General features: G+C 42.1%; 1 protein-coding gene across 1 annotated transcript in view; it reads left to right on the forward strand.

The window, feature by feature from the left end:
• The window catches only part of CRY2 (cryptochrome circadian regulator 2), a 305,570-nt gene that overhangs the window by 283,995 nt on the left and 7,221 nt on the right, over nucleotides 1–14,354 (forward strand). The window contains exons 10-11 of the mRNA XM_078684383.1: nucleotides 3,652–3,735; nucleotides 7,169–7,311. Of these exons, the coding sequence (XP_078540509.1) occupies nucleotides 3,652–3,735; nucleotides 7,169–7,308 (224 nt within the window). The 3' untranslated portion in view covers nucleotides 7,309–7,311. The remainder of the gene's footprint in view (nucleotides 1–3,651; nucleotides 3,736–7,168; nucleotides 7,312–14,354) is intronic.

The following is a 14,354-nucleotide window of genomic DNA, read 5'->3' on the forward strand; positions in this document are numbered from 1 at the left end:
TTTATTTTTCTATGATAAACCACCTGAAGTCCACAAGGGTATGGCTTTCCTTCAAAAAGTTATTGACCAATGGGGCACTTTCTTTCTGATTTTTAATGGCAGATTTATGCTCCCCTAGCCGTGTGCGTACTTCTCTGGACGTCTCACCAACGTATCCCAGGTTACATGGGCAAAGGAGCAGATACACTACGTTCTTGCTTCTACAATTATTTAATGTTTTCGAGGTCAAGGTGCGTTTATTAAGTCAACTCCTTCCTCTCTATACACTGACCACACATGCTGCAGTTGCTGCACTTGTAGTTAGTTACCCATGGCTTGAGTGCCCATCACCTTTTGTTGATACAGTTTTGGGCCCTCTCTGTACGTGTGTACTAGTTCTCTCGTCAGGTTATTATTGCGCTTAAAAGCAAAAAGGGGTCTGTCTAACCTCGGGGAAACAGTGTCATTCAGAATGCTCCAGTTAGAGTTTATGTTTTTAATTTTATTACTCAAGCAGGAGTATTGACTTACAATACTAGTTTTTGTTTCTCATCCTACCTTGGTTTATTCATAGCTCTGTCTGTTAACATACTTTCCCAATTATGAAAACGGGCGCTTAAAAGAATGTGAGATGTGTTTCCTAGGGTAGCCGCTATCCTTAAGTTTTGATTTTAAAAGCTCAGAATGTTTGTAAAAATCATTAAGAGAGGAACAGTTCCTCCTCAACCGGAGGAACTGCCCAAAGGGGATGTTGTCCTTTTGTGCTTTAGGGTGAAAGCTTGAGTAGTGCAACAGAGTGTTCTTGTCTGTGGGTTTGGAGAACAATTCAACCTCTAACTTCCCACTCGTCTCTTTGGTTTTTAAATCTAAAAAACTCACACTCTGATTGCTATACTCTGATGTAAATTTAAGGTTAGCATCCCCAAGGTTTAACCACTGCAAACATTCCTCCAAACGGTCAGTAGTGCCTTCCCAAATAAATAGAATGTCATCAATGAATCTGCTCCACTTTACCGCAGAGGTGCCCATGCCGATTTCATTCTGGCATGTACTGAGTTGGTGCTGAAACTCAACATGTTCCTCTTTAAAGAGGATATTTATCTCCAGCGTAAGGGGACCAGCATGGGGTCCACTTGTGCCCCCAGTCTGGCATGCCTTTACGTGGGACAATTTGAGGAGACCCATATCTTTAATGATTCTGCTCTGGTTTTTGAGAATGTGGTAAAGTGAAGCAGATTCATGATGACATTCTATTTATTTGGGAAGGCTCAGTGCACAACTCTTGGATTAATGGACAGATTGTGGGGTTATGCTCTGACTACGGCGGAGCTCAACAACGGTGCGGTTATTTTCGTTCGCAGCCATGCCATGCCATTCCTCCAATCTGGAATAATTTTAAGGTTATGAATCCGTATTCAAAATATTACCGGATTTCTTGCTGCAGTTATAAATAAGTAGTACTAAACAGATTAGGGCTTTAATATGTTGCACCTCTCTTTACTTCATACTATGTAATGTGGAAATAATGCAATGCTCGTCCTTGTTTCCCCAAACAAAAATGAAGGATATCACGTGAAGAGAATGGCTCTTCTCTTTCTGCCCCTCTTTTTGATCACCATTGAAGAAGCAAATTACAATAAAAGCAGGTAAACCTTTGGCACAGCGTTGAGAATGAGCAAATTCCATCCCTGTTTATATGTTGAAAACTAACGGGGTTTATTTGCCACCCGCAGAGATAGGTTAGGACTGGAGAGAGAATGACTAAAGGTGAACCCTTACATGAGGTCATAAAAAGTCATATGACAAGCCTGTTGACCTATTTTCTCCGACCTGATAAAACAAGTCATAAGCATACTGATGCATAAGTCTTTCATTCCTTTACCTTTCTATTATACTACAGTTCCCTGTGGAAGAATATTTTCTTAGAGCCTTTAGGAAAGTGGGATCTGCTTTCATGGTTACCCCCACTTGTTGCTGGTGTTATTCTGTTTACTCACTATTCTGACTGGGATCCTGCTGATAAGGACCCCAGTGACTGTGCTTCCTCCCTACGTTTGTTATGGTAAGTAATTTGGTACCTTCACAATTGCCTACCGGTGTACCCTAGTAAATCCCTAGTATATGGTACTGAAGTACCCAGGGCATAGATACACCAGGGGTCACCCATGGGCTGCAGCATGTATTATGCCTCTCATGAGAGACCACTCAAAATGTAACTGCAGGCCCACTATTGCAGCCTGTGTAAGTTGGTGCCAGCAGCACTTATGACAGATATAAGTTTCCTTATATCTGAGGACACTGCACTGATAGCCTATAAGTCACCCCTAAGGAAGGCCGTTCAATCCTGAAGGCAGGGTGCTAAGGTATAAGTATGAGGGTACACTGCATGGGCATGGCACCCCCTACCCAGGAGTCGATTCCGAAGGCTTTGTAGGTGCTGTCCGCCATTTAATACATAGGTATCCTGGTTCCTGGGGTATTCACGGGTGGGGTGAAACTCCAACCTTCCATCTTCCACTGGGTTTTTTCAGGGTCCAGTGGGAAGGGTCCTTCTTCTAAAAATCTGCAACTGCGACTTTCCCATTGACTTGAATTGAATACACAGCTGTGTTTCCACTCTGCACACAGCCTCTGTGGGGTTCCTGGGTACATACCCTGGGTCACTCTTTGTGTCCCCAGCTCTTCTGAGTCTTATGGTCCAAGTCACGACTTCGGTCGCAGTTTCCATTCCACTTCTTTAGCACATGGTTTGGTCTCCCTCTGGAGACCACTGTGTATTTGTACTAACTTACCTGTTTTACATTTGAAATATTATGTGTATTGTGTTGATATCTCTGGGTAGGAGATATTCCAATGTGTTAGTGAGTGTGTTTGATAAATATAACTATTTTTATAATTACAATGTGTGGTTATTTTTTATTTTACCTACACTACATGATTATTTCTGGTAAAACACGCTGCTTAACACCCCGTCTGGACTAAGCCTGAAGGCTGCTCTCCACACTACCACTTAGAGAGCTTTCTATGGTTGTCTAAGACCACAAAACTCAACATAAGGGTTGTCTGGCTTAGTTCAAGGTTCTTCACTTAAATAAGTGTTCACCATATACTAAGGTTGCCTCCTCCAGTGGCCATAACCTCAGCCATGTGCATAAGCAAGCTGCCCTCTTTTAACACTTCAGAACCATATAATGTGTTACAGAAGACATGATGCTGCTAAGGGTTCATTCCATCTGTGTCCCAAATAATCTGTCAGAACTCAATGTGAATGAGTAAATTGGTGCCCCAGTATTCTACACCCAACTTTTTAGAATCTCAATAGAACGGTAATGCAGGCAACCAATCAACTATTTTTGCTTTCTGGAGACAACATGACCTGCTGCATGTGTGACCATTGCCAGATGGATTACTGTTTGTTTCAAATATTTCACTGTTTCACTACGTGTTCCTTAATTGCATTGAATGTCTGAGCATACTCCACAAGGACTAAGGGAGCATCTGGTATTCACAAGGCATGTACCTGTCACGTAGATATGCTGGCCTGATACAAAGATAACATATAGATTCAGCAAGCACACCATTCAATGTTTCTTCTAAGAGATATAATATTTTTTTCATAGAGAAGTATTTGTTTGCAGCATTTCTAATCCTCATCTCCGCCATTTCTTTCAGGCATGTTGGCTTCAGTCCCCTCCTGTGTTGAAGATCTCAGCTCACCTATCTCAGACATTGGTCAAGGGAACACTTTAAACGCAAGTAGGTATCATCCTTCTTTGTTGAATGGTGTGCATTTAGAGGGATTCTCATTGTATTTTGTTGTATTCCTAAAATAAAATCCAGAGACTGTTCAAACTATAAATCTGCTCCTTCCCTCTCAGGGGATCTCCATTGATAATCATGAGTACTGAATAGTTCTCTCGCTCTCTCCCTCTCTCCCTCTCTCTCTCTCTCTCTCTCTCTCTCTCTCTCTATATATATATATATATATATATATATATATATATATATATATATATATATATATATATATATATATATATATATATATATATATATATCTCCCCCTCCCTCGGGTCTTGCAGGGACGACATCTGTTGGGATCATGTGAATTGGCATACAAAGTACACAATTCTTGTGCATGTCTCTTTTTGCCATGTTTCTGCTACATTTTGGGCACTTAAAAGGGCTTGGTATTTTGAATTAAAATTTAAAAAAATCCAGTCATAAAATATTTAGAAAATACTCTACACCCTAAAGGATGTCGAGTGCACCACTTTAGAAAGGGTATCTGAGTGCGATCAGCTCCTCACATCTTTGCAAAATGTACAGCACCAGTAGCAACATTTGGAAGATGAAAAAAGGGGTATGGTAAATCCATTCCTAGGCGATTGGCTCATAAAGGCAATATATGAAGACGGAACAGAGAGATATCGAAGTTGACCCAAAAGGGGCTTTCACATTTAGGACTTTCAATACATATGAAGCAGTCTATTATAGAACCAAGTCAGCATTTGGTGTTTATAGGAGCAAAAATGTGAACAGTGAAGGGGATGGTATTCCCTTCACATGAGAAAGGCAGAAAGCTGATAAAGCAGGTGACAACCCTGACGGAAAAGGAAAAGGTAACTGTAAGACTGATGAAGGCGATATAGGGGACAATGTTGTCGTGTGTTTTTTGAAAGCTTATTACTGACTTCGAATGAGAGTAATTCAGAAAGAATTGTCCAGGCAAGGGCAGCAGAAGAATGAATATTGGGATCATATTATCAAAATTACTCAAAAAATAAAGGAAGTGTTTCACTGGTGGAAGAAAAGAGAGAATATTTTCATAGGACAAAGTCTACAAATGAAAAAAATCACAGAGATATCTGACTATAGATGCTTCAATGACAGGTTGAGGAGCACATATAGATAACAAAGTAGTTAATGGTGTTTGGTCAGAAATGGAAAAGGGATTATACATAAACATATTGGAGCTCTTGGCTGTGTGTGCGGCTGACGTTAAAAGCCTTTCAGCGAATAGTGAGGAAGTGTCATGTGATGATGATGGACAGTCAACACAATAACAATGTACTATATACAGAAACAAGGAGGCACAAGGTCATTGTTTCTGTCGAAAGAGGCCAGAAGATTTGGAAATGGGCCATTGCCAACAAAATGTAATTGATGGCACAGCATGTTCCAGGAGTACACAACAAACAGGCAGACCATTTAAGCTGACAACATGTCGATCCTCACGAGCGGCAGATAAACTTAAAGCAATTGCACAAGTGTTTTGAAAGACGGGGAAATCCTGACTGGGATATGTTTGCCACAGAGCAAAAATGCAAAAAGTTTGCGAGCAGATGGTCTTCCCCAGGAACACAAGACAATGCATTCGCAATAGATTAGAGAGGAAAGTTTGTTTATGCATTTCCTCCAGTAGCGTTGATTGCAGTGGTATTGTGCAAGATGAGGAGAGAGTTGCAGAGCAATTCTTGTAGCACCAGCATGGCCATGTTAACATTGGTATGTGGACCTATTAAGATGTGTGTGAACAGGCTAGTGGAGTTCGAGATGAATGCGAGGCTGCTTGACATGGACATGGACAGGTGTTCCACCACAGTTCAGAATCGTTGCACCTGAAGGCATGACTCATCAGAACTTTGGATATTTTGAATATACTAGAGGACTGTAGGGCTCAGTCGTCAGTCAAAATGTATAGTATGAAATGGCATTAGTTTGTGCTTTGGGCCCGTGAGCAAGAACTGGTCCGATATGCATGGAGCCGCATGAGTTTTTACCATATTTATTACGTTTTACAAAATTTGGATTGTCTTGTGGGCCAGTGAAAGTGCATCTAACAGCAATTTGGAGATTTCTTAGGAAACTTAATAGAATTTCTCTATATTTACAAAGAATAATTAAGGAATGTATGGGAGTTCTATTAGTGAATTTCCACCCATACAGAGAGTGGCGCCAGAATGGGAACTGAACACAGTGTTAGCAGGTTTGATAAAGGCACCATTTGAGTCAATCCACAGAACAACATTAAAGCATTTGAAGTGGAAGACTGCTTTTTTATTGGCCATAAAATCTACAAGGAGGAAAGAACAGTATTTAAAATGTATAAATAAAAAGTAACACTAATGACAAATCCCAAATGTAGACCGAAAGTGCTAATCATTTTTCACTTAAGACAGATGATAACATTGCCAACTTGTTTTGCTAAGCTAGTAACAGCAGGCGAAAGGGCATTGCATTATTAAGACTTTAAAAGATGCCTGAAGTTCTATTTACAGGCTACTAAAGATATCAGAGAACCAGATCATTTATTTGTTGCATATGGCTTGGGAAGGAGAGGAAAGGCCGTGTCCACGCAGACGAATGCACGATGGATTGGGGCATGGATTGCTACAGCCCATACATTGATGAATAGGCCGCTGACGTTAAAAGTCAGGAATATCACTGGAAGATATTTGCATAGTGGCAACTTGGAAGACAACACATGCCTTTGTGAAGCATTATTGTGTGTACTTGCAAGTGAGCAAGGAGGCAGAGATGGGACAAGCAGATTTAAGGGATTTGTTTGCATAAAGTTAGCCTCATTTCCCACCTTCAACAAATGTGAATTTTAAACTGCTATGTTAATCTGGTATTCAATAATGTGAATCTATGAAAGATCCTATGCTGGAGAAGGAAATAAGTTACTGATCTGAAACTCAGATTCTTCAGCATTGGTCTCTTTCATAGATTCACATGCGGCCCGCCTCTACTTAAATGAGGCTTCCAAATGAAAGAAGAGAGTAATAGGAACTAGCGGTTCCGAAAATCATATAGTTAGAGGCCTCAGTGGATAAACAGCTAGGTGTAGGGCATTCTGATTGGCTGAAGTTTGGATCAGAAAAAAGATGTGGATATGTTGGAAACGATGGCTCTGGGATTTTGATAGAGTGAGAATTAAGTATGTACTACTGTTGGTAGAGTATACTAGGGGTTCCAAGTCTGACGACAGGAAATTATTCAGGCATATGAATCTATGAAAGATACCAATGCTGGAGAACCAGCGTTACAGGTAAATAATTTGTTTCCTTACATGAGAGTTTACAATAAACTCATTTGAATACCAATGATAATGAGTCTGAGAGTGCTGAAAACTGTGATAAAATAATGTTGCATGCTCTTGTCTCCTGTTTGATGTTCTTTTTAGTTACAAAATTGCTGCACTCTGGACATACGTCCCCTAAGAGGAAACATGAGGTAACCGAAGAAGTGTCAAAAGAAGAGCTGTTTAAAAGAACAAAAGTTACCAGTTGGCATCCTCCAGATGTTCTCACCAAAAACCTCTGAAAGGTATGAAAAGTTAGGAAGCAGTCCTTATTCTTTTCTTTTCCATCTTGTTTCCTGTTGTGTATCCCTTTGTCACGCTAGACATTTCTTTGGACATTATCTCTTTCTCAATCCTTGGTACTTTATTGTTTTCATTGTTCTTACCTTGCGGGTACACCCAAGCACCTTCTTCCAGACAAATGAGATGTTCTCAACATCTAGCCTTTCAGCCTATAGGGGGAGAGAGGTAGCTACTGTTGGATGGCAATATAAGGATGACTGTATCACGCCTAAGTAACCTAACCAATTATACTTAATCACTTCCTCCTCAGCTATGCGTAACACCATCTCTTCATTTCCCTTCCAATTAATTTCTCCCATGCTTCGTGATTGGACTCCTTTCTTTAACCACCCAACTTTCTGTAATCTAAAACTGTTTCCTCTCTCATCATTTGCCTCTGGTGCTCTTCCTTTTTACATACAATGTAATCATGTGCCCTAGTATTATTCCCCCTTTATCTTCCCTTTTAATCTCTCTATTAGAAACTCACTCTTTCCCATTTACAGTCTGGGGGTATCCTGCAAGTTAAACTCCTTCTGTAGCCTTGTGCGTAGATACTGAGCACAGATATGCGCAGCATGTCTAACACATACCCATTCCTGCATTTGTGGACACCCTTCCCTTTTCCATTTTTTCCTTCAAATGCGGTGGCTTGTAACCCGCTTCTGTCATGCTCTATATTTCCGCACACTTGGTTTTTCTACAATACTAATGGGTCCGCAGGTAGTTAATTTAACAACACTGGCTTTAAGACATTTGTATCCTGCTAACCCATTTTCAGGAGCTAACCAACAAACCCTCAACATCTCCTATTTGGGAAATACTCATCAGTACCCCCTTGTGTTCGGTATGCTGCCATCAGTACATGGCCCTACCAAAGGGTACTCTTTGGATGGGCCTCAATACCATGCATATGAGCGTTTCACCCTCACCACCTTTCCTGTCAGTCCAGTTCCAAAGTAGCAAGAGTTGGCACCAATATACTCGTTGCAAACACATGGTTTTTCATAGACTCTTCTCCTTCTGTCTTCCTTCATGGGTTTTGGATTCTTCGGACCAGGGCCCATGTCTTACTCAACCATTCCCAACATTCTGTTGCATCTGGGTTTTATCTCAGTTCTCCTTGATAAAAAATCAGATGTCTTCCTGGATGTTCTGAGCACTGTATGGTGTCTTTGATACAGCTCCCACTATCCTCATTGCCAATGCAGCTGCTTTGGAGTATACAGGGGGTGCAAAGTCAGCCTTTTCCAACCTTCACCACCAGCCTGGGGCCTTTTCTTGCAGATATGTTTGCTGTTTGCATTCACCACCTACCAACACTTCAAAATATGGGATTGGTGGCATATTGGGAGGATGTATCCATCGGTGCCTGGTGGCACAACTCACATTGAGCCCTTCACATTTATGTGTCGGAGCTGACATAAATCTTCTTAGCACTGATAGGTTTCCTAACAGTGATGTAATCCAGAGTGGTGATGATCTACACAAAACCCCTACTGTCTATGTGAGTAATCCAGGTCTGGTGGTTTAGTGGACTAATGCGTCCCCTGTAGGGACCTGTGTTTGACCTCATGGTCACAAGTTCAAAGCCCGGCGAGTCCACTCAGCCTTACATCATTCTGAGGTTCTTAGAGATTGGTTGTACCTTGGCACTCTACAGGTCTCCATTTTCACTATAGGACCGCCCGAACGCTTGATCGCAGCGACTCTCTAATAGGGACATACCAAAGCCCTGTTTTGCAGCGTATACACTTGTTTTCATACATATTAGCGGCCACTTTACGGAATGGTAGAAAGTCAATTTTTCGAGATTTAGAGAGTGGACTCTATGCGAAACTACATTAGAGGGCCCATATTATACTAATAGGGAATCACCCACTGACTGGTTGGGGATTCCAACGCAGCAAGCTTCTCTTTATCTACTTTGCAAGAGGGTTCACATTATAATATTTGGGAACCACCCTCTGACAGGTTGGGGATTCCAACGGGGCGAGCATCTATCAATCTACGTTTTAAGGTCTTGTTAACAAATCTTACCCAGATATTGCCTTCTTTCTACGCCAATCCCTAACACACTTAAGGGGAGCCACATGCCATACCCTTTTCAGATTTTATCCATCATATTAAGCATCAGGTCCAGAGAATTGCTTAAACTGCCTAATATCATACCAGCTTTCCAATATACAGAGAGTAAGCCTTGAAAAGGTTACATTCATGTAACGAAACACGTGTCAGCTGCCAACGGCTGTTTGTCTACCACCACGACCGGGAAGGCCCTAGGATTAGGACCTCCAGTCGGGCCACTACTCTTGATTTGGCTTGTAGTGCTCAAATAATTTGTGATACATGTATATAATGTAAACATGACATGTGCTGACAACATTAAATTGGATAAGACAAATATTTGATTCTTTTGATGTTCTCTTCTCTGTTTGTTGGACAAATGTATAATGTTCTCCCACTGATGAAGTAATTACTGTTGCAGGATTTATAATATTGGCCATCGAGTTAAATCTAAACAGCATACTGCTGTAGTAACTTTGTAGAGTGCCGAGGTACAACCAATCTCTAAGACATTCAGTAACAGGTATTTTATATCTGTTGACCTGGCATTGGTAGTGTGATGCCTCTGTAACCTTGAATGGTACCGTAATCTATATATATCAAAATACTGGAAACGGACAACGTTGAGTAATTGACAGTTTTTGATGTGCGACTGTTTAAACCATTACTACCGCCTTATGATATTGTAAAGATCATTCTGAGGTTGATAAAATGAGTACCATCGAGTTGGGTAACAATACGCATATGTTAATCAGCGCCAAGATACCCTTCTGGGTGAACGTGCTCATTACAAATACACACGTTATGTATGTTATGTTAAGGCAAGGGGTTACTCACTCACCAAACTGCTGCTGGATGGCAATGGCTCTAGAAGAATGTGCCCAGCAGCATTTCATGCTCCTGCTGGTCTCCCACATTGCAGTAATCAACTGCAGCATGACAGACATCCTGAACAAGCATCTCCACTCCTCACATGAGTTGGAAATGTTTCATGAAGTCCTCATATTCCGTCTGTGTGGCCTAGCATCGAACTGGGGTTGAGGCCTTTGTTACTTTTCTGATCAGCTTCTCTAGTTAATTTGCATCTTGTATTAACAAATGCCCTGGTTCCCTACTGGACAATCTGATGTTGGACTGGAAAGGAGTGTGTTTCCATGCTACTACTACCCCCTTACTAATTCAACACAAAGGGGCCACCAAAAGATCAGGCAGAGCCCAGGATGTGTGCTCATAGTAGCAGTTCTGAATTGGTTGCATGAGGTTTAGTACTAGGAACAGATTTAACTCCTGTAGAAAGGGCATTCCTTCTGATCGATACTACTACCCACACACTATGCAGCCTTTGAATCCTCTCAGGTTACAGATTGGATCAGGATAAAACCTCCAATAGATACTGCTTGATTTGAGCCCACAGAATGTGGCTGCCTTGTTTAGAGAGTCCATGCGAAATATTCAACATGCGTCTGTCACCTCCTGGTGTGCCTTCCCGAACTATAAACTCTTCAGGGCCTCCAGACGAAATACTGCTGCGGACTCTCCACTGCTGCCAAATGAAACTTCTTGCAGTCTGCCCTTGGTACTGGGCCGTGCCTCTTCTCCTCTGCCGAACGTCTCTCCTACTGTTGTCTCATCAGTGCCATTATCACCTCTGCCAACATTGAATACGAATCCACCATCTCCGGCCCCAGGTTCGGATGCTTTGACAGCGATAGTATGCCTCATATTGCACTGCCATTACTAAAGCACAGCCCTGCGTTAAAGATGATTCTCCTGTATTGGGTCTTTCATAGATTCACTTGATTGAACCATTACCCATCATTGAAGTGGGACTCCCATGGTACATATAAAGCAGTAGGAAACAAATAAAAATTGAAGTTAATGCAAAAGACATTCACTTTAATAGCTCATCACAGTCATTGAAAATGGCCCAAAGCCCAAACGAATCAGGCGACAGCACCCTTTAAAACCTTAGAGACTCCAGACTCTCATATTTTCTACTGCATGGAAGTCTTCCTGAGCTCTGCTCTGTATTTCTAATTTGTGGCCTTTCTGACAGAACTTTTTTTCCCAGAAACTTGGTTTTCCTCAACCAGCTTTTCATCACTGGAATATGTCTACCGCAGCCAAGAGAGCTTTATTTCGACACTGCGATTCCTGTTGTAAAATGAGGCTTCATTCTGATAACCCTCATAATAAATGCATAAGAAATACATTTACTGCATTTACTGCCTTCACCCAGAGACTGTTAAAAATTAACTGCATGTTTTTTTCAAAAAACCTTGAGGGATAGAGAGGCTAAACTTCTGCTGTGGCTACAGAAGTTTAAGACCAGTGAATGCCCTCTATCAGATGCGGACAGTGATACGTCTCTAAAAACTGTTGCCTCTAAAAAAGAGAGAAAGATCTGCGTATCTCCAAAGGCAAGTAGGGCAATGAAAAAACAACACCTCTCTTCTTCTTCTAAGGCAGAATACACAAGCCGACAACGGACCCTCAGTTGACGGTTCCACTGTCAATGACACATCCATCGAAGTTAGCTCCACAGCAGCTTGCAGATCTGTCGACGAGGCCATTATCTTCATTGTCAATTAATTTCTTTTTAAAAGATAGATACTTCTATAATTTCAAGTAAAACGCAACTCTTCTTAGGAGATGGTCTTAGCTGCACATACTTCACCCGGCAAGGTGTTGCCTGATCCTCCAGAGTACCTATTTGATATATGAGGACCATGATGAGGAATAGTCAGTGGATGAGAGAATGTTTGGAGTGGCACACAGCCCTTCGGATCTTCATATTATATCTCAGGAGGATGAAGATGACCACCATTATTATCTTCAACAGGATACACCCCACCAGTTTATGCAGCAACAAGAACCTTCAATTCAAAAGCCTGCATCATTAGTCTTCAACTTGCAATGTATGTTTCAGGACCGTTACTGCAGATTTGCACTTTCAGAATCTGCTGCTTCTGTTCCACAAACACCTACTCAGAGACCACCTCCTCCCTCAGCTAACCTCACCCAGACATCCCTCTCCAATTTTTGTGCCATCTCTGGCGCCATCGTTACCTATGCCTGTTCCTCACCCCCCAATGGAAGACCTTCCTTCCACGGATGAAGGCAGAGAAGAAGGGGAACTTGATGACATTTCGCTTCCAAGTGAATATGATAAGTACCAAATTCAGACGACATTTCCTACTACTCCAGCACTAGTAGATTCCCCACCGGAGGACATGGGGGAGTTTCATTCAGTCTTGAAAAGAGCAGCTAAAACGTTTTAGCTTCCCATGGTCACTAAGCAATCTGATTGTTTTTTATATAATTTAAAGGAGCAAATCAAGAAACAAGTCCGTGCAATACCTATATTCGATTTCATATGGGAAGAACGGCTTAAGGTCTTAAAGACTCCAGCTACTATACCAGCTGTGCTCTCTAAATTGGAAAAGAAATAAAAGGCCCCTGATAATTCTCTGGCCTCCCTCAATGGACAACCAAAGCCAGACTCAGTTATATCACAGGTGGCCCAGCATCGTTCAATCAATCCCTCCTCGCCCCTAACCAACCCTCCAGATAGAGAAGGAAGACTTATCAATTCCATAAGTAAAAAATAAACTGCCATGGAGGCTACAACAGTCCAAGCTGCAAACTCTCTCACAATCCTATGAAGGTACGACTGCCAAATGTTGTCAGATATATCACCATTTATTGACCTCTTACCGGAGGATTCTATATCATAGTCAAGAAAGATTCTGCAGGAGGGAGAAAGGATTTCCAAATCACCAGCTTCTACGACTATCATTCAGATCACACCTAAGATTAAGCAAGCAATGCGACGGTGGTCACACATACCCAACATCTCAAAATGGTCTCTCCTTCCTGATAGACATTCCAGAAAATGTGATAACCACAGATGCCTCTCTCGCAGGTTAGGAGGATTATCTTCAGGACTTGACAGTCAGAGGCAGATGGAATGTCCACCAAGCACCTTTCCATATCAACCTTATAGCGCTAAAGGCCATTACGCTCTCCCTAAAATGTTTCCTCTCAAAAATCACAGGAGCATCAGTTCTTATCCGAACCAACAGCACTGCTTAAACAAACATCGCAAATCAACTTCACTATCCCTCCAAGCACAACAAATATGAACCTGGGCCATTCAACACAAAATATTTCTAAGAGCAGAACATGTACCCGGCATATCCAACATGCTTGCAGACTCGCAAAGTAGGAACAGCTTAGCCAACCACAACTGGGAGTTACATCAACCAACTCTGGACCACCTTTATCATCTCTGGGGCAAACACATTTGGATCTCTTTGCGACGAGCAAGATCTGCAAATGCAAGTACTTCGCCACTTGGCAACCCCAAAAAGCAGGGCAGGACTGGCCGTAGCGGGCACGGGGCATTTCCCTGGTGGGACGCCAGAGTGGGGGCCTGGTTTGGGCCCCAGGGGGCTGTTTTTGTTACCGGGGTCAGCAATAACAGCCCCTTGTAAGAAAACTGAGAACTTTGCCAGGACTGGTTTCGGTTCCCTGTCCGGCCCTGCCAAGAAGGGTCATGGGGGAATGGATTTTTGATCACATGGTCAAGAATTTATGCATATGTCTTTTCCCCGATTCCACTGATACCAAGAGTGCTCAGAAAGATGATGAAAGGGCCTTGTTGAATTCTTCTCATAGCTCCTAGATGGGCCTGCCAGTTCTGGTTTACAGAACTACTCCTCCTCTCGGAGTAGAAACCCATTTAGGTGCAACCAATACCGACCCTATTAACAATGAAGTAAGGTCAGGGCCGTCATCCCAACCCGACATCTCTTCAATCGTTGACCTCGCTCCAGAGTTCAATGAATTTGCCAACCTCTATATCTCATCTGACTGTTGAGAGGTCCTTGCCAATCCCAGAGCACAGACCACAAACAACACTTAGAAACCTAAGTGG

This window comes from Lissotriton helveticus, chromosome 3_2 (genome assembly GCF_964261635.1).
Source record: "Lissotriton helveticus chromosome 3_2, aLisHel1.1, whole genome shotgun sequence".
Classification (NCBI taxonomy): domain Eukaryota; kingdom Metazoa; phylum Chordata; class Amphibia; order Caudata; family Salamandridae; genus Lissotriton; species Lissotriton helveticus.